The sequence below is a fragment of the Brachyistius frenatus genome, unplaced genomic scaffold, assembly GCF_029030835.1.
Source record: "Brachyistius frenatus isolate BFR_SWC_R1_liver_20210118 unplaced genomic scaffold, ASM2903083v1 Contig_51, whole genome shotgun sequence".
NCBI classification, from domain to species: Eukaryota; Metazoa; Chordata; class Actinopteri; family Embiotocidae; genus Brachyistius; species Brachyistius frenatus.
Window position 1 is genome coordinate 978651 of NW_027210650.1, and position 19857 is coordinate 998507.

The 19857-nt window shown below is 43.4% G+C and overlaps 1 protein-coding gene across 2 annotated transcripts in view; it reads left to right on the top strand.

Moving 5' to 3' along the window:
- myo1d (myosin 1D) overlaps positions 1 to 19857 on the top strand; it is a 200672-nt gene that overhangs the window by 41824 nt on the left and 138991 nt on the right. For both annotated transcript variants that reach the window (XR_011311148.1, XM_069704592.1), the window contains exons 17-21: positions 7078 to 7301; positions 7946 to 8084; positions 9221 to 9325; positions 9906 to 10019; positions 17812 to 17966. Coding sequence is in view for 1 of the 2 variants with exons in the window: in XM_069704592.1 (XP_069560693.1) it covers positions 7078 to 7301; positions 7946 to 8084; positions 9221 to 9325; positions 9906 to 10019; positions 17812 to 17966 (737 nt within the window). In the remaining variant the exon portion in view is untranslated. The remainder of the gene's footprint in view (positions 1 to 7077; positions 7302 to 7945; positions 8085 to 9220; positions 9326 to 9905; positions 10020 to 17811; positions 17967 to 19857) is intronic.

Genomic DNA, 19857 nt, shown 5'->3' on the forward strand with positions numbered 1-19857 from the left:
TCACCGACGCACAGAAATCAAATAGTGGTGTGACGGCAGAATTGACTCCCATCATGCTGCTACTCAAACAAACATCCGCGGCCTGAGTCGGATCCGCCGCGCCAGGCAATCCCCTTATCAGCACCTGGCACACCACGCTGCCTTATGCCAGCCGGCACCGCGGTGCCAGGACTGTCAGCCTATGACTGAGGCTCAGACTCGCTCTCCCTGTCCCTCCGTTTGCCTCGTGGATTTATAATAATACCACTTCGCCTGCCCCATCAAACAACAACAACAAAAAAAAACACAATCTGTGAATCAGCTCACTTCCTAAAGAATGCCCCCCTCCCTCCCCCCCCCGCTGTGCCGTCGCCCGTCCAAAACGGACGTGCTATCGTTTTTATCCCCTTTATATTGACATAATGCCTCCTCCTTCGGGGGGCGGGGGGGCTCCTCCACAGCTCCATTTAATCCTCCATCCTTCAGTCCTGTCACCATGCGCTCGCCTCGTCTCACCGCTCTCACGGTCCTGCCTGATATTCATTGCGGCCGAGGGTCTGGGTGCGTTAACAGCGATTGCCCCACATTTACGGAGCCATCCAGTCATTACCACTTTAAGAAACGGGAAGAGAACGGACCCCCCCCCCCCCACCCCCCCCCCCCCAAAAAAAAACACAGTCTACCATAAATACACGTGTTATAAATTAAACATAGCCCCCACCCTCCCCCCACCCCCTTTTCCTTCTGTGTGTAAATGAATATTTCATAAATTGGAGCTCAGCCATCCACATCACAGTGGCTGTCGGCGCTTGTCAGAGCAGGGATGCTGACGAGAACAGAGATCCCCCCCCCCCCGTGCATTCGGAGCCCTTAATTGCTTTCCAAAGCTTTACATAGGCTCTGTGTAGCGGCAGGTTTATCGATGTGCCGAATGTTGCATCTCGGGTAGGCCGCAGGAGGAGGGGGGGTGGCAAAATGAAAATGTCTATAAAGGATAAAGAGCTTTATTTTATTATTTTTTGCACTGTATTCCCGGCGGGTGAGCCGTGGCCGAAGGCAATAAATCATAATTTCCATCTCGTTTACGGAGACTCTGACTGACGTGGAGAGAGAGGCTGATCTGCGGATCGCCCGGCGGCCCTCTTGTTAGTTTGCATGCTGCATTAGTGCGAGGTGAGCTGTCCAGAACTGATCGGAGGCCCGCCAGACCTCAGCACAAACGCCACCTCTAATCCTCTGATCCCCCTTCTGAACCTGCAGTGTTTAGGAGTTATCATCCAGAAGCTCCTCACACCTCCGTGGAAACTTCAGCGGGCGAGAACGCCGTCGCAGATCAAAGCACGATGATTTCACTTCTTTTTTTCTTCTTTTTTTTTTTTTTTTACAATCGCACCGCTTGATTTCGAGGAAAAGAAAACGTGTTTCTTCTGTTCTCAGAAAAATGTTATTTTTTTCTATTTCCTCTTCATCTGGTACTATTGATTCTGTCACTGAAGGATTTTCAGTTTATTGTAGAGCTTTAAGGGAGCTATTTGAACATAAGAAACGAAGCATTATTTGCAGACTTCCATGATTTCTGATCTTATAACTTCTATAGGACTGATGGACTTTTTGTTTCCTTTTAGTTTTGTAGCCTCGCAATACCTTTGGCTACTATAAAAACTGGTTACCAAGGGCCATTCTCCATAGCAACTGACAGATTTAACTTCCACTTGGCACTCTCCAATCCACACTGAAATCATTTTATTTTGATAAGATTGATACTAAGATTAAAAGTCGTCCCGCCCAGTTTCCATCATTGCTGTCATTCTCGGTGAAAACCCCGTAAAGTCCATTTGTGTTCACTAAATATGAATGTCATTGTATAAAACTTTTTTTTTTTTTTTTTTTTTTTTTTTTTTTTTTTTTTTTTTTTTTTTTTTTTTTTTTTTTTTTTTTTTTTTTTTTTTTTTTTTTTTTTTTTTTTTTTTTTTTTTTTTTTTTTTTTTTTTTTTTTTTTTTTTTTTTTTTTTTTTTTTTTTTTTTTTTTTTTTTTTTTTTTTTTTTTTTTTTTTTTTTTTTTTTTTTTTTTTTTTTTTTTTTTTTTTTTTTTTTTTTTTTTTTTTTTTTTTTTTTTTTTTTTTTTTTTTTTTTTTTTTTTTTTTTTTTTTTTTTTTTTTTTTTTTTTTTTTCATGATAAACAACAAACCCGTTGTGCCGAGATGCTTTAAAACCACGTGTGCATACATCCGGTAATACCACGTAAAAGCTTTGTACGGATGCTGTAATGATTTTTTATTTTTTTTTGGCCTTTATGCTTTCAGTGGCCGCATCAATATGTCGATTTCATTGTGCGTCCTCCGAACACATTTGACTAATGTGTGTTATTTTAAAGCCACACTGCTGACCGTTCGCGATATTGCTCCAATCTAATCTCTGTCCGGACCTATCTAATTGATGGATAGCTCATCCAGAGCCATTCAGTTCCCTCCTCAGCGCCGTCCCTCCCGATGAAGAGCGTAATGTTCACAATCAGTTTCAACACATTTGTTTCACATCATTAGAGAACATTTGTCCAGAGGTAGGATATTTTTTTTTTAAAACGACACGATCCTGATAGAAGGAACGAGGAGGTGTTGATGCCGCCGGTGAGTGTGCCGCTCACCCGAGCCCTTTTTTGATTTATGATAATGACTTGCTAACCTGAGCCCTCCACCCCCACCCCTCTCACCCCCCTCCTCCCTCCAACGTTGCAGCTTCACTAAATTGTGTCACACTCTCTTGATTTTTTTGGCCTTCCCCGCCCTACGTGTGCATCGAGCGCTTCACTGGAAAACCGGCTCGATAACCCCAGAGGACGTGGAAACTCGGCCGTTCGGCGGCCGACTGCAGTCGTGTGCGTCGATGGTGCAGAGCGGCCGATCTTGTCTTTGCACGGTGGAGTTTGGTCCTTTTCTTTTTTATTATTTCCCTCCAGGTGACAAGAAGGTGGCTGGTTGTTTTTATTAAATTTCAGATCACCAAGACTTCAGTTGTGTTCAGCTAAAGGCCCTTTATTAGAGCTGTAGACTAGGATCAGTCCCTCCAGGATTTAGCGTTGTTGTTTTGTGATTGTTGCAATAAAAAGTATTTGATTTTCATGGCGGATTTTCAAAAAAGATTTGATGCAAAATTGCAGGAAGATTTTGATTTTTTTTTTTTTTTAAGTGCTACCTGATAAAGGAATAAACATATAATGACTTCCTGTGATAACAATAATGCTGCACATCAGAAATATTTTAGTCTTAATCTTGTTTTATTTATTTATTGAAACCATGGGGCTAAAAGTGAAACAAAAAAATCATAAAAGTGCCGTAGCTTCACAGAACAGACGGTCTGTGACTGATATAGAAACAACGACTACATCAGCTGTCAAAATGGTTCAACACATCTACCAACTGTATGCACAACAACAAAGTGCAGTCTCTTACAACTTGACGTATTTATATATTAAAAAAATGTAAGCATGCAGTATTATGTAATCACCTTCATTGATAATAACCATTTAATTCAAAGTTTTTTATGTGAAGACCACATTTCCCACAAACCCCGTCACTTCCTGGTTTTCTGCTCGTTGCGGTTTCTTCCCGGTGCTCAAGAGTTTTATTTGGTGATTAGGAAACGGGAGCCGAACCTTTCTGATTGTTAATTTAGGAGGTTATTTTTTGTTAATAAAGCGAGTTTTGTTTGACAAGACTTACTTTATGTCGTCATACTTTCAGCACCGCTTCAACTTGACGACAATTTCTGCAGAAAAAAACGAGAGGAATTAAAAACAAAATTCCAAGTTCCCGCAAATATTGCGGATAAACATTTGCTCGACTTGGCGTTCGTTTCTTTACCATTGTAACTGTATGATACTCTCACGCCTCTCCACAGAAACCCTCCACCTCTCTCCAGTCGCCCTGTGATTTGCGAGTGCTTTTACCCGGTGTTTGTTTCAAAGCAGCCGGCCCCTCCAGTAAAGCCCCGGCAATCTGTCCCGCTTTGTTGCGACGAAAGATCCCCAATCTGGCTTTGATGAGCTTGTAAATCCAGGGCCTCCGGAGCGCGGCGAGGGCGGCTCCGTGATGGCAGAGTCTCTGAAAGGATGATCAGATGGCTTTATTGGCCAACAGAGTGAGGGGGCAGACCGTCAGGGGCCTTGTTATTGGCCTGATTTATCCACAATCCCCCCGAGTGTCATCTTCATCAGCCGGCCACCGTCATCGCAGCCGGTCTGCTGCACTGTTCGACAAGCAGAAAGTGTGTGTGTGTGTGTGTGTGTGTGTGTGTGTGTGTGTGTGTGTGTGTGTGTGTGTGTGTGTGTGTGTGTGTGTGTGTGTGTGTGTGTGTGCGGTGTGGGGGTGGCTAGACGGCCCCATCATAATTCTAACACCTCGCACCCAGTCACACCTTAACGAGGCTCCAAAGACGATGGAGACAGTTAATGTCTGTTGTGTTTTGATTCATTGTTGCTTCATGTTTTTTTTTCTGCTGCGTTGCTTCTTCACCTTCAGCCGCCGGTCTTTTTACAGAGTAATTAGTGACTCGGATGAACACGGTTGTTGTTCTGGCACACGGACGGATGCACCATGTGGATGTCAGGCAGGCGACATCTTAACTGAGCTTTCGGCTGGAAGTCCAATTTGGCCACTTTTTACTTTGTTACTTAGTGTATTATGTGTGTGTGTGTGTGTGCGCACGCGCTACACAAATGGTCGTTTTGTTGATTTTAAAACATGCTCTGAAGGTCATTAACTTTTTTTTTCTGAGTCATGGCATGAAAAATACATTATTATTTTTCCAATTATATAAATAAATTGTTGGCACAAGTTCTCCACAATACAAAAAGAGTTAAAGAATCTCCTTGATATGAGTGTAAAACTGAGATCCAACATGTCGGGGTGAGTGGAAAGTTAGTAAAAGGATGAAATATTCTCCGATTTAAATGCACTTTACAGAGTCTGTTTTATTCTCGTACGTCCCGGGGGACGTTTCGACCGTCAAGTTTGACCCTCACCGTAAAACTTAAAGCGTAAAACTTTGCCTAATTTCCCGTAGCGACTGTTGAACCTCGTTCGGAGAGGAAGCCGTTCATCCCCGGCACCCCGAGCACATGGGACAGAGTTATCTCACGGGTCGATTAGTGATGAATATGAAGCCGCTCTTCCTCTCTCACTCTGATGCATTATGTATCAGGAAACAGAGCAGAAGGTCGTCGGCTAACATTTAGCCGGAGACGCACCACGTGACACGAACAACAACCACACAACAACTATTTTTGTCCCTGAATAGACGCTCTTTTTGCATTAGCATAAATAAATCTGATAAAAGTCAGTATTGAGGCATAATGAACCCTGTGTTCTCTTTTTTTTATTCATATCAGGCTTTTTATCAACTTTTTATAAACTTCTGTCAGAAAAACAGTTGTGTTTTCAGCTGGAAGACGATGCATGTTTCAGATGATCACATGGATTTATAGATGGCTTCGTTTGCTTCAGTTTTTATCTTTAAAAAATGGAAGTCAGTACATTTGGAGATGCACGTTTTCTACCTGACAGGATTGATGCCTCTGATGTTTTCGTCCCTTTGGTCCACGTCTCACTGCTGCTCTGATGAGACGAGTCGACTCGGTGTTGTGGACGAGTCGCTGCTCTGAGCCTGATTGCACATTCGTAGCTCTGTGATGCATTCCTTTAGTGTAAAAAGTGATATTTAATATTAGAAAACGGTGCCGGAGTCCGTCCTAAACACGCATATCTGCAGCTGAAGTTGGTAATTAATCTGCTGCTGTCATAATTCAGCAGTGTGTGACTTTTTCTATTCGTCTCAGCCAATTACACGACACCGCCGGTCTCATCGGGTGGAAACCGCCTCCTCCACAGTTTTAATATGCAAATATAAGAAATTCCTTTTCTTTGCCGTCGGCCTCCCCCACACTCTGAAAGATTAAATATTCATGATCTCCATGATTACTGTGCATCACACTTATATTATATCCAGGATTGATCCTCCGGTGCCGTCTGCAGTGGTGCGCTGGATTCTGTGACACTGGATTCACTGATTAATGAGGATTATTCAGGCACAATGCAGTCACAAAAAATGTGGAAAATAGTGGAGAAGTGTGTGTGTGTGTGTGTGTGTGTGTGTGTGTGTGTGTGTGTGTGTGTGTGTGTGTGTGTGTGTGTGTGTGTGTGTGTGTGTGTGTGTGTGTGTGTGTGAATACAGTAAAAGCAGAGCATATGGTGGTGATCAGAGTGAGGCAGGATTAGGAGTTATGGCTCCCTGGGGTCCCACTTGCATCTATTATTCATGTTGTAGAGGGTGTTTGCTATGTTTGGTTACAGGCAGGTCCTTATTTTAGCCCCTCTTTTAGTCCCAATACATGCTGTTCAAACAGAGTCTTCAGTATTGCACAACAAACAAACGTATAGCAACGTGTAATGACTTGTAAATCGTAAAAAAAAAATGTCCGCATGACAGTTAAATGTGTGTCTATATATCTGCTGCCGCAGCGATATTCAGCTCTATTTATAGGCACACTATAAGTGCCCCTCGTGATTTTGATTTAAGTGCAGAGGGCGTCCTGTACCTTTTTTTTATGGTCAGCTTTTTCTCTCTGATGTATAAGGTCTAAAAATAAGCCTGTGAGTGGAGGATCTTCTTAATAAATCAGATGTAGATGCAGTCGTTCTGAAGGTCCTCTGATCTCCTAACGAAGGCCTTCATGAGTCACCTTCAGTTGTTGGTAACCAAGAGGTTTGACCCAGGGACCCGACTGAGGTCTCTGTCCAAACGTTTACCTGGTCGGTGTTTGGTCCGGTGGGTCAGAGCCAACACATTTTTAACAGATCAACGGGCACGGAGGTGTCTGACAAAAGGACGTTCCATGTTGCATTATGGGAAATTTAGGATGGACACATATGTACCATGCACTAAAGTCCGAATATTTCTACCTTTGTTGATTTGATTTGATTTCTACATGTTTCTACTTGTTTTCAGACAAGTCATCAAAAATATTTCATTTTCAGAAGAGAAGAGTCCTTTTGATATGTAAGCACTCAAAACGTTTTCGTTGTTTTCGTCCCTCGTCTCCAGGTGTGGAGGGGAACCATCGCCCGGATGCGGTACCGGCGGATGCGAGCCGCCCTGATCATCCTGCGGGCCTACCGGCGCTACAAGGTCAAGTCCTACATCCGTGAGGTCAACCGGCGCTTCAAAAACGTTCGAGCCATGAAGGATCACGGGAGACACGTGAAGTGGCCCACGCCTCCCAAAGTCCTGCGCAAGTTTGAGGAGGCGCTCAGGAGCATCTACAACAGGTAAGCCAACAAACACCACGCGAGTCCAGACGGCAGAACTTTTATTTTGAAATGTGGGAAGGTTTCGGGTCAATTCACACGTCCTCGAAAAAACTTCAAACATAAAGTGAAACTGTGTTTAAATTTTTTAACGAGCTCCTCTTTTATAACTCATTCAGAGGTAGAGGAGGAACATTTCTCAAATAAAATGTTTTTAAATTGCTTTGTTTTGAAGAAAATGGCTTTCCTGAATTGGCTCAACTGAAAGTGAGTCTGACCTCCAACCGTCTGAAACAACACACACGGCCTCCAGTGTTGTTTTATATCCAGATGAGTCTCGTTTGAAGACACTTCCACATGTTTCCTTCTGCCTTGGGCTCGCACTGGGCATTGATTTTTCCTCCTCCATCAAAGACTCATCACTGCCTTTCATCTCCACGTCTGTTTGTTTGGCTTTTTTCTTCTTCTTTTTTTCTGGGCACAGCTAGAAAATAGCCCTCCTGGAGGATTATGTCAGCTGTCAGGATGTGTGAGTGAAAGGGCAGGAGGAGGTACAGTAGAGTCCAGCTGGGGTCCGCTGCCGTCAGGGCTTCGCGCAGCTTCCTGGATGGAGGGAGTCTCGGTCTGCTCTTCATGTGTGTGTTTTTGGATGTGTGTACCTCCAGGTGGTGGGCATGGACGCTGATCAAAGGCCTCTCTCCAGAGGAGGCCCTGCAGGTGAAGGCCAAGGTAGCCTGCCTGGAGGCCCTGAAGGGTCAGAGGGTCGACCTGGGGCTGCAGAGAGCCTGGGAAGGAAACTACCTGGTGAGTAGGTGGCACGTATCGCACAGACTGAAACACTGTGAGCTTTGTTTGTGTTTTTGGTGTCCTGCAGCTGCGTCTGTACGACTGCATCAGCTGGTTGTGTGTCTCAAGATCCACATAAGAGTTATTTTGAACCTCAATACTTTCATGGTACCAACGGCTCTGAGTCTGCAGCGTCTGGTGATGAAAGCTATAAAAGCTGCTGTCAAATGTCTGGAGGAGTTCATAGTCTTGTTCATTCATCCTTTGATCAGTTACTTCCTGATTTCCCTTAAAGTTTATCATTTAAGTTCTTGTATTGCGTCTCATGTTCAGACAACTTTTAACATTTGAGAAGTCTCGGCTTCTTTTGATCAATAAAAAACGTGTTTGCACGAAGAAAAAAAAAGTGCTAAAAAATTTATTAAAAAAACATGTTTATGTTCCTCATCTCTAATCGGCACTGAGATCAGAGTTGTTATATAAAAGTTTTCAAATGCTACCCAACTAACTTATTGGGAATAATGAAATATTTTGTCATGTTTATCCAGATAACTCTGGATAACTCCAGATCAAATTTTATATACAGTCATGAATTTCCTTAGTTTACACTTTCATTTATCTGGCACACGACATGTCTCTGGTTCATTTCCAACTGCAATATTTGAGCAGGTTGATGTAAACAGTTACAAGAAACAAACAAACAATAACAGTAGACACAAAAATAAAGCTATTGAATGCTGTTAAAAAAAAAAAAAAAAAATATATATATATATATATATATATATATTTCTAGGCCTCATCTGGCATGTAAACTTCATGCGATAAATAATGTCAACAAACATAATGTTGGCACAGTTATTTCGCCAATAAATATGACCAATTAGTGCGCAGTGTGACCGGTCATGTGTATCGAACTAAGGTCGGTGAAACAAGGGTCGAAGGTCAGTGGATGATTTGGTCATCCTCAGGTTAATTATATGGGATTTTAAGATTTTTTTTTAAACGGAAAATAACAGTAAATATTTACAAATAAAATTATAATAAGGCTTTTTTTCATCAACCCCATTTGAACATGGTCAGTTGTGTGATTTGTTTGATCTGAACTGGGGCGTTTTATCATGTTGTTTTTTTATTATTATTTCTGTGTCCTCCAGAAGCGGGACAGCCCAGACACGGCTGCATCCTTCACTCTGGTATCCAGCGAGCTGCAGCGGAAAGACAAATTCATGAGAGTCCTGTTCTCCTGCAACGTGCGCAAGGTAGAAGATTTTTTTTTTTTTTTTTTTTTTTTTACAACATGCGTGCGTGTGTGTGTGTGTGTGGAGGGCTGCGCTCACACAAGGGCTGAAAATATGAGTTATCATCATTGATTTATGTGTCAATGACTTATTAGGATTCATTAAAGAACTGTTTAGTCTTTCAAATGCTGGGAAATGCTCAAAATAAAATCCCCAGAGGCAGAAATGATGTTTTAAAATTGCTCAGTTTCTCATATTAAAAGTCTGAAATAAAAATATATTGAATTTACAATCATATATTTTCACATTTGGAGAGTTTCAAGCGGCAAAATAGATTCGACAAATCTAGTAAATATTTCAGGGCTAGTTCACTCTAAAGATTCATATTTGATCGAGTCACCTGCTGTGAGCACAACCTGGTATTAACATATGTGTCAACACACTGGACTTTGTGTGTGTGTGTGTGTGTGTGTGTGTGTGTGTGTGTGTGTGTGTGTGTGTGTGTGTGTGTGTGTGTGTGTGTGTGTGTGTGTGTGTGTGTGTGTGTGTGTGTGTGTGTGTGTCCTGCCGGGTGACTAACGAGCAGCTCTGTGTTCCCCAGATCAACCGCTTCCACAAGGCGGAGGACCGAGCTGTGCTCCTCACCGACCGCCACCTGTACAAGATGGACCCCCTGAAGCAGTACAAGCCCATGAAGAGCACCCCCCTCTACAACGTGAGACACGCCTCCTTCCTTTCACCGCTTCCTTCGCTGCGGTCACACACTCGTAAACAGAACGCGTGTTTGAGTTTGAGTTCGTCCTGAATCGCTCAGCTGCATGTTTCAAGCTGAAACGCGATCATTCGTGATACTTCAGGAAGATGCTGGCGAAAGCGAAGTCTTTTGTTTTAGCTGTTGGTTCAATCAGCGTGTAGCCTGATGGGAATTTAAGCCTGAAATAAAACAGGATTGGGACCATCGTAAAATGACTTGAAATGGCAAAAACTGAGAGAAACGACACAATAAGTCAAAATAGAAAATCAAAGTTCGGTCAGATAGTTGAGAATATCTCCATTTAAAGCTGTATTTGAAGGTTATTGTGCTCCAACGTTGAGCAGACCAAATGTCACGGCTGTGGAGGTTCATATGAAAGAACCGTCACCGAAGCACCGAGACCGAAAGAGCACTTCTGAATGAAGGCTGATTTTCATCCAGTGAAACATCTCAGAAATATAATTAAACAGAACATGAGGCCAAATTAAAATCTAAAATACTCCATATATAGCTGCAGTGTGAACTCTACTCTGTATTTGATATATACGACACTATTTCTGGCCAGGTTAAATGACAGTGGCTCCATCAGTAGCAGCCAATGGAATGAATTAAATGAATTTCCTGTTTAATTACTGAAGACCGAGTGATTGAATTAACATTCTTCTCACACTGTACATTAATCTGAGCTTGTATGTGCGCTGTTTAGTTAAAGAGTCGTATGCGCTGGCTTCGCTCAGATCATAAAATGTCTAATATCTTTTTTCTAGATTGAGAGGATCGAGGAAACGTGTCTCCATAATGGCTGACCATATTTAATCTTCTCGTTCATGAAGAAGCTCATTTCATTTGAATTATGAATGATGACAGAAATCGCCAGATAAGAGCTCTCTCGCGTCGATTAAACGATCCGTCAGTCCACAGAATATTTATTGAGTTTAATAACCGATCGAACAGTTTAAAAATAGCAAATATTTGCTGCTTCCTGCTTCTCAAATGTAAAGATTGTCATTGTCAAAGATGTCATTTTACATCCGTCCGTCCAGCCACGATATCCCAAGAACAGCTGAAAGGAATTTAGTTAAACTTGGCAAAAACATTCACTTGATACCGAGGATGTACTGATTACATTTTGGCGGTCAAAGGTCAAAGGTGAGGGTCGCCGTGACCCGAATTCCACACAGTCCCGTGAACATGATATCTCAGGAACGGCAGCATGGAATTTCTTTAAATGTGGCACAATCGTTCACTCGGACTCAAGGACGAACTGGTTCGAAGTTTGGCTCAGCAAGGATAGTTGTTTTTTTTCCCAATTTTGTAGGTCAAAGGTCAAGGTTACTGCGAGTTCAACATCTATATGGGTTTGGACAGATATACGTATAAACTACAACTTGAGTGGTAATTCTAGTTTCTTGATATTTTATCGACGAAAACATTTGATTTATTAGAAATGTAATCAACAGATGAGTTGCAGGCCCGTTTTTGTTTTTGTTAAACCTGCAGTTGCTCTCCCTCTTTACACGGTATGCTGTATGTGACAACCAACACACAACAGTGGAGCGATCAGAGCGGCTCCCGGAGGCCGTGGCAGAGGTGACAGTATTGTCTTTGATTTCCCACCAGCCTGTCATCCTGTGGCAACATGTCAATATGCAAAAATCTCTTTCAGCTCTGCAATTGGCTGCTTTTAATTCACATTGCCACTGTGATAGGCCCATTAATGCTGCTACATGCACACAGCACAGGAGGCTGTTTCCATGGCAAACGTGTCCTGTGTGTTTCATACAAGTTGGGTTTTTTTCACAGATAAAATCAGTGGCGTTTATTTATTTTGATTTCTCCTCCTATATCTGTTTGCATGATTTTAATCTACTCTACAGGCTGCAGATATGATTTAGTTATTATTTTGAGACCTTACCACAACATTTTTTATTTCAGTTTGTCCTTCTTTACTTCTCCACTCATTCACATGATGCTTTCAACAACATCTAAGTCTCAACCTCAAGGTTCGACTTATTGGGAAAGAACTTCTTCTAGAGTTAATAACTCTAAAAAGACCTCTTGGTCTTTTTCTGCACATAACTGCCCCGTGAAACTACAACTTGTCTTTTTCACTTTTGGGTTTTTTGCATGGATTAAACAAAAAGGATAAAATGTATTAATTACTAAGCTGTTGAACTGCTGGTCAGAGGATTTTATTAACTTTTTACAGCTGAAGTTTTTCTGAAACTGAGCTGTTTCCAAGAGGACATATTGTATGTGAAAGGGCACCAACATTCATTCATTCAATTAAAATATATCCTTAAATCTGAAACGCCTGAAACCAGCCGATATGACCTCACTCTTACGGTAGAAAAATCAAACCTCAATCAGCATACACAAACTATTGACGACCAAAACTCAGAGGAGAGAAAACAAACAGTTCAAATTTCGGAGCTCTGCTGTGACACAAGAATTGCTTACACGGTTTATTTGCACCACCGACCTTGACGGTGAGGCAGAAATGAGACAGGAAGTGAAGGTGTGGCACGTTAATCTCCGAGGCTTGTAACGCCGCGGCCGCCTGGAGGAATGAGTGAGCTACGAGGCGGGGACGAGTGTGACAACACGACCCGGTGTTCGGTATGACACAAATGACAAGAAGGAATTAGAGAGCATGATGACGGACACCCGGAAAGCCGGCACCGCCGCATCTCGAAGTGAGAGGGAGGGAGAGAGAGGGAAGGGGAGGGGGAGGGAGAGGGAAGAGAGGAGGGGAGGGAGAGGAGAGAGAGAGAGAGAGGGAGAGGGGGAGAGAGAGAGAGAGGGAAGGAGAGAGGAGAGAGAGGGAGGGGAGAGGGAGAGGGAGAGGAGAGAGAGGGAAGGGAGAGAGAGAGAGAGGGAGAGGGGAGGGAGAGAGAGAGGAGAGAGAGAGGGAAGGAGAGAGAGAGAGAGAGAGGGAGAGGGGAGGGAGAGAGAGGAAGGAGAGAGAGAGAGAGAGAGAGAGAGAGGGAGAGAGAGAGGGAGAGAGAGAGAGAGAGAGAGAGAGAGAGGGAGGGAGAGAGAGAGAGAGGGGAGAGGAGAGAGAGAGGGAAGAGAGAGAGAGGAGAGAGAGGGAGAGAGGGAGAGAGAGAGAGGGAGAGAGAGAGGGAAGGAGAGAGGGAGAGAGAGGGAAGGGGAGGGAGAGAGAGAGAGGGAGGGAGGAGAGAGAGAGGGAAGGAGAGAGGGAGAGAGGGAGGGGAGGGAGAGAGAGGGAGGGGGAGGGAGAGAGAGAGAGAGGGGAGGGAGGGAGGGGAGGGAGAGAGGGGAGAGAGAGGGGGAGGGGGGTAGATGGTTGGCACACTGACAGTGACACCAGACTGGTACAGTACACACACACACACACACACACACTGTAATCAAAGATGTACTCGAGGCTTACAGACAATTACAGCCCATCCAACAAACTTTTTCGTGTCCATTTTTTCCTGTCTGAATCTGTAAATCTTTAAAAAGGAAATATACATATATTGATTTTTTTCCATTTCCCAGTTAGCTCATGGTTGATTAGCGCTGATAGGCTAACACCGCGGCGTCCTCTTGGCTGCCCCGTGCGCTGTGTTTGCTGCTGCTGGTGTAGCGAGCGGCTGCAGGCTGATAGATGGAGGCCTGAAGCAGTGGGGAGCCAACAGCTCTGCCAGAGGAGTTATATGCCAATTAATGGCGGAGCTGCAAAAAGTGAGCTCATTACACTGTCATCGACATCAAACGCACACCGTTGAAGGAAGTGGTGAAAAACATCAACTCTGGAATCGCTGCTTCTGCTTCTCACCATCTTTTCTCACCTCTTAGATTTTCCATCTTTTCTTCCTCCTCTCATCCCCTCCTCATCTAACGCTGACTTTCTCTCTCTCTCTCTCTCTCTCTCTCTGCCGACGCCGCTTCTCTCCTCCCCCCATTGTTGTTGTCATGCCAACTCCCCAGGAGACAGTGTTGTCATGGATACCGAGCGGCAGGGCAGATCAGCTGATGTCTGGTGTCGTTCAGGCATGTGCACAAATCGGTCTCCTGTATGTGCGCTCCTCTTCCTCCCTTTTATTTATTTTTCTTATTGGTGATCCCTGCACCTCCTCGTGCTCCTTCTCACCTCTATTTTATTCTTTTTTTTTTTTTTTTTCAATCGCCTGTTGATCTTCAGTCGGGATTTTTTTTTTTACCAGAAAGACTCAAATAAACGGGGCACGTTTGCGGCCGTGCGGCGCAAAGAAAAACCCCAAAAAATGGAACAAAACACGCGGCCGCGCTCGCGTTTATGCAGATCTGTTAAAACCGAGATCGTATCACGAGGAATAAGTTTTGCACATTCGTCGCTGGCCGTCCCGCTGTTGCCCTCGCAGCTTCACAACGTGAGGTGCTGCACAGCTTAGCTCATCATATTCGATTCATTTAATCAAGCGGCTCCCACCTCCGTGCTTTGTGTTCCCCTCTCCGTCTTCACGAGGCTCCTGGGGTCTGTTATATAACCAATAAGTTGCCCTGAAGAATACACGGGGAGAACCTGATGTCCTCATGGCAGTCCTGGCTGCTTGTTTCACAGATCAGACTTATTACAGGAGTTTTGCTCAGTAGTACTAAAATAACACCCGGCTTGCCGCAGGTGGAAAAGAAAATGTGATAATTCATTTGGAGTAAAAAAATTAAAAAAAAAATGCTCAGACCTTCAGTCAGTGTGACTTTAAAAGAAAAAGACTTACCAGAGCTGCAAGATGCAAAATATTCCAAAAACATTTCAAACATTTACTTGTATAAACGTACCACACACTCAACCTTTAAAAAAAAAATACAGTAAGTAATCTGACACTGACGTTTCTTCTGATATTTATTTGTGTCTAAAAGCTCCTATACGTCGTGTAAATTTGGGCTCTCCTCGATGAAAACTGACATAAATGAGTTATGTGGTGAAATGTCACAGTGACACAAATCCATCGATGTCAGTTTAAAGCGTGACTGATCAAACGTGTCTGCTGCTAATAAACGTCTACAAACCGCCTCGGAGCAGGAGCACACACACACACACACACACACACACACACACACACACACACACACACACACACACACACACACACACACACACACACACACACACACACACACACACACACAGTGCAGCTGCTGTTCAATTACTGATTTTGCACATGTTTGTGATTCCCGTACAAACGACAGCGAACTTGAACGTAAACAGCTCGCTGGAATATTTCTGTTTTAAAAACCAAAACCAATGAAGCTGAATGATTGTTTGCATCTCTTATTTGGACCATCTGCAGAATATCCATCAATTCATGAATCGTTTAAAGTCTCCTGGCGTTGATTAAACCGCGAAAAACTCATCGCATGTTAATCCTGCTAATCCACCCCAAAAAAAAATCCACTAATGCCTCAAAGTGGCTCTACGGTAACTCTACACCTTTGCTTATGTTCAGTTCTTGCAGATCTATGAATACACAACAGTCCTCATAGTTCCTTCCTCTGCTAGAATTGATTGTTTACTTTGCTCATTGCATGTCTTCCAACGTGTGAAAAACACCACACGGACACGTTAACAAGGTTGATAATCGATAAAATAGTGAAAATCAGACTCGGTTTCATCGGCCGAAATCCAAAGATTTGAATTTTTTTCCCTCCGATGACACAAAGAAAAGCAGCAAATCTTCTCTGTTGAGTGTTTTTTTTCCCGCTCGAAAAGCCGTTAATGATCATCAGATAGTTGTGACTCATCAGGTTTGTACAGTTTGTAACCCAGATTTGATTCCATCAGAACCGCCCCGCTCGCTGTGGAGACGGTGAACTTGAAAGATCGATATTATCTCCGCGTGCAGAAACGAGTGCAAATGAAGTCACGACTTGTTTCACGGCGTAGCAGCACGAACTCTTTCACTCTCTCTTTGCCAATTTTGGAGTGCGGCGGCAGCAGCAGCGGAAAATGTGTCGACATCCCCAAAGTTTTGTGGGATCTGTGTGTGTCGGGCGGACGAGCAGCGGGAACAGATGGCCGGGCAGATAGACGGCTCACACTCGGGGTACAAAAAAAACCAAAACAACCTGATTTGTCGAAAATGAGACAAGGAAACGAATCCGAATGTATCATTACCCGACTCATTAGGACACCGACTGTCGTTCCAATCAATTAAGCCTTTAATATAAATGTAAATGTAATCGGCTCCTTGTAATTAACTGCGGGGGGAATTGCTGGAAAGAGAGGCGTTGGCTTTAGGCTTTTTTAATTCGTGGTGATTACGTGAAGTGTTTGTTTCGGGAGTCACGTGGCGTCACGTCGAAGCTAAACGAGCCGGCAGGTTGTTTTAGCCGCCGGCGGGCGACCTGTCTCCGCCCGTCTTCTTCTGCTGATGGAGGATTTCGTCTCTCGCGCTCTCCGGCGATAGCTATTAACTGGCTGGCTGCCCGCGGCTGTTTCCTCAACGCTCACTGCCTGCAGTTCAACTTTAGAAAAGGCAAATTAAGAGAGAAATAAATGGCTAAAGACCTCCGGGAGGGAACGACAAAGGCTAGAAAGAGGACAGATAATGGCATAAAGGAGGGAAGAAAAACCCGGGGGATTACAGGAGAAATAAATGGAGAGTTAAACTCCTTTTCCTCCTGAGATGTGTTTACCTGTGAAGATATTGGTTCTGTCGACCTGTAGAGGTAAACAATCCAACCGCAGGACTGTGATTCCTCTTTTAACCCGGCTGCTCTCGGCTCCGATGCCGTTTGGGGGCCTCTAATTGGAAAAATTAGTTTTGGTCCTTCGGGATGCTGTCCAATAAATCATTACTGCGAGTGCTGATTGTTGTCCTTGACTGGATCCACTAATAGACACCGCATACCAGCTGTTGATCTTTTGTAGGGATTACAGTCAAATTCATCCAACGCTGTCAATCAATAACCAATTTCCCTGTAAATTACTTCTACACAAACAACATGAAAAAACAATCCTTCACTGCTACTTTAAATTGAACATACATTACAACAGCAGCTGTGGATGATGAGGTCGAGAGTCCGACGTCAAGACGCTCTTCCTACATGTTTTAATCTCAATAGACTTTATTCCAACTGCGTCTTCAGCTGTGTTGACCAACAGAGAAACGGGCAGCAATTCTTTGTTCAATTCCACCGTGAATGGAAAGAAAAACTGAGCCGCAGGTGGGACATGCAGACTGCGTGGTCTGTCTTTTTCACCAGCGAGTTTTTAGTTTGAGTTTTAAATCGCGGCGTGTTATTCCTCACTAAGCCGCACCTATCTGCGCCGAGCCGTGCCAAACAAAGTCTGGCTGCACCAACGTATCATTCTGGTAAAACAAATGCTCTCACGTTGTTTGTATTTCTTCCAACGTGTCACGGTCGCTTTTGGGCAGCTCTGAGCTCAAGGTGAAGCGACGGGGCATTTGCAAAATAGTTTTAGGAAAAACGGGAACATTTGCACACGGTGAGGCGAGTCCTGGTGTTAAAATCTCTGCTGGAGGACTGAGAAGAATGAAGCAGGTCCGAATCTGTCACAACACAGGTTGCTTCTCAGATTATCATTGTTGTTATTGTTGTTTCCTGTCGCTGAGAGGGAGGGCACCAGATAATCCCACCCGCCCCCCCTGATTGAGTCCTGTTTTACCTCCACTTACAGTTGGTTATGCGACATGTTTCCCCGCTTACATTCCTGCCTGTTTGTATTTCTCCACCGGGCCTCTGTGCACATGTTTATCTGTGTCTAACTGTGTGTGTCCTCTCCGCCCGTCCGTCCCAGGTGACAGGAGTGAGCGTGTCCCCTGGGAAGGACCAGCTGGTCGTGTTCCACACCAAGGACAGCAGGGACCTGGTGGTGTGCCTGCAGGGTTTGGTGCCTGCAAACGAGAGCCGCATCGGGGAACTCGTCGGTACCCTGCTCAGCCATTTCAAGAGGTAATTGTGTTTGTTATTTACCTAATTTGTGAGCACCCGTTTCTTTACATCTCACTGTGAGAGTCTCGGCTGTGTTTATGTCCTCTGATCTCTGTGTTTCATGTGTTTCTCCTCCGTTACACTACCCTGAATGCCTAAAAAAAAAAATACAGAGTTCAGTTTGTATATTTCAAATAATTGTGAGTGACATTAAGTGATGGTTTCTCCAATGTTTTTTTTTTTTTTACTGCGCAGAGAAAATAGCTTTCCGTCAATCAGCATCTTGTCCCCATTTAAACCTTCGTGTGAGCAGCTTTACTACAGGAGCAGAAAGCAGTTTAAATTGACAAAGTATTAACATTCTCTGTTTGCTGTGTCAAATCCGGTAGTATTGTCCCATATGTGTGGTATTGACCTGTGGCAGCTATCCTCCCTTAATCTGAGCTCTCTTATGAACATGATACTATAAAAGCTGGCATTATTTTTGAGTCCCGACCCCGATGCAGAGAAGATAAAATTCCGTGCTTAAATTAAATCCCTGAATAATGCAGCTGCTTTTTTTTTTTTTTTACCTTCAGATTAACTGGAGTTCACTTCAGGTCAGCCTCCTTTGATGTTTCTCTCTAAAACCACAATACGTGCTGCGCAGAAGAGTAAATCCAGAGTACCTTTGTCACTTCAGGACACTGAAGAATAGGCAGCGATAACAAGTTGTTAAATCCACTTCTAATGTAGAGACACTTTTTTTTAATTTTTTTTATATGAAACCACTTTTCAGCCCAGTGAAGTGAGCGAGCGCGGCCTGTTATGTTCTGTTCATCACAAAAACCTCCGAATGAAGTGCTGAGACTTCAAAGAGTTCACTTGAGGTTAGTCAGACTGCAGAGGGTGAACATCAGGAGCCCGTCCACTTCCTGTTACATCACACTCAACTCGGATCAGTCCAGTATTATATCAGTATATAATATTATCACCTAAGTAAGATGCTGCCACATATTAAGAAAAAGCACCTTTATACCAGTATACTTTCTCATCATTTTCAAGCTTTTCTTGAATGCTTTTTTCTTCTTGTAACCTTTTAAAGAAATTATTTAAAGCGTCTCTCCCACATAAGTATGTAAATTAAGTAATTTCATTCATCTACTCTCTTTTTCACTTCCTGGAGTTTATGCTAACAGTAGCATATGCGCACAAAAACATACGGCAAATCACAACACAGGTCATTTCATATTTCTTGTCCCTAGTTAATCCGAGTGTATTTTAACCTGCCTCATTACACTGGATTTGTCATTAAATCCAGCAGGACTACCATAAATAATGAGATGTAGGTGTGGTTTCATTCAGTGATTTGTCCTGCGGGCCGTGTATTATGTTATTTAGACGTTATGACTGGGTTATTCTCACTGATGCATTGTGGGTCATGTCATTTTATTTATGTAGCTCATTCAGGCACAACATCCGTTGATGCACCAACTTAAGAAAGACTAAAACAAATCATTAAAATGAAAAGAAATGAAAACGATACGAAGCCAAACAACACAAACAGTAAATAATAGTGAAAAAAAAAACTCCAAGAACGCAAACCTGCAGCTTTGAACTGCGTTTGCTTCACCAACGTAGTTCAATGCTGAAGTCGCTGCAGACTAAACAGCAGCTCCTCTACGATGCCTGCTTGATGCTGCCGCTGCAGCATTAATGTACTGAAATAATCTCCATCTCTCGTCGCTCTCTGGATCTGATTTCACTGTTTCTAATGCGGTTCTAATGTTACAGCTGATGTTGCTGACGACTTTATGGCAGGAAGTAGATAATCGGCACTGAACACAAAGTACAGATGAAGATGAGGAGGAATGTTGGTCATGAAAATGCATTAAAACAAATTCAGATGTGAGTGCATTCACCAGATTTCACG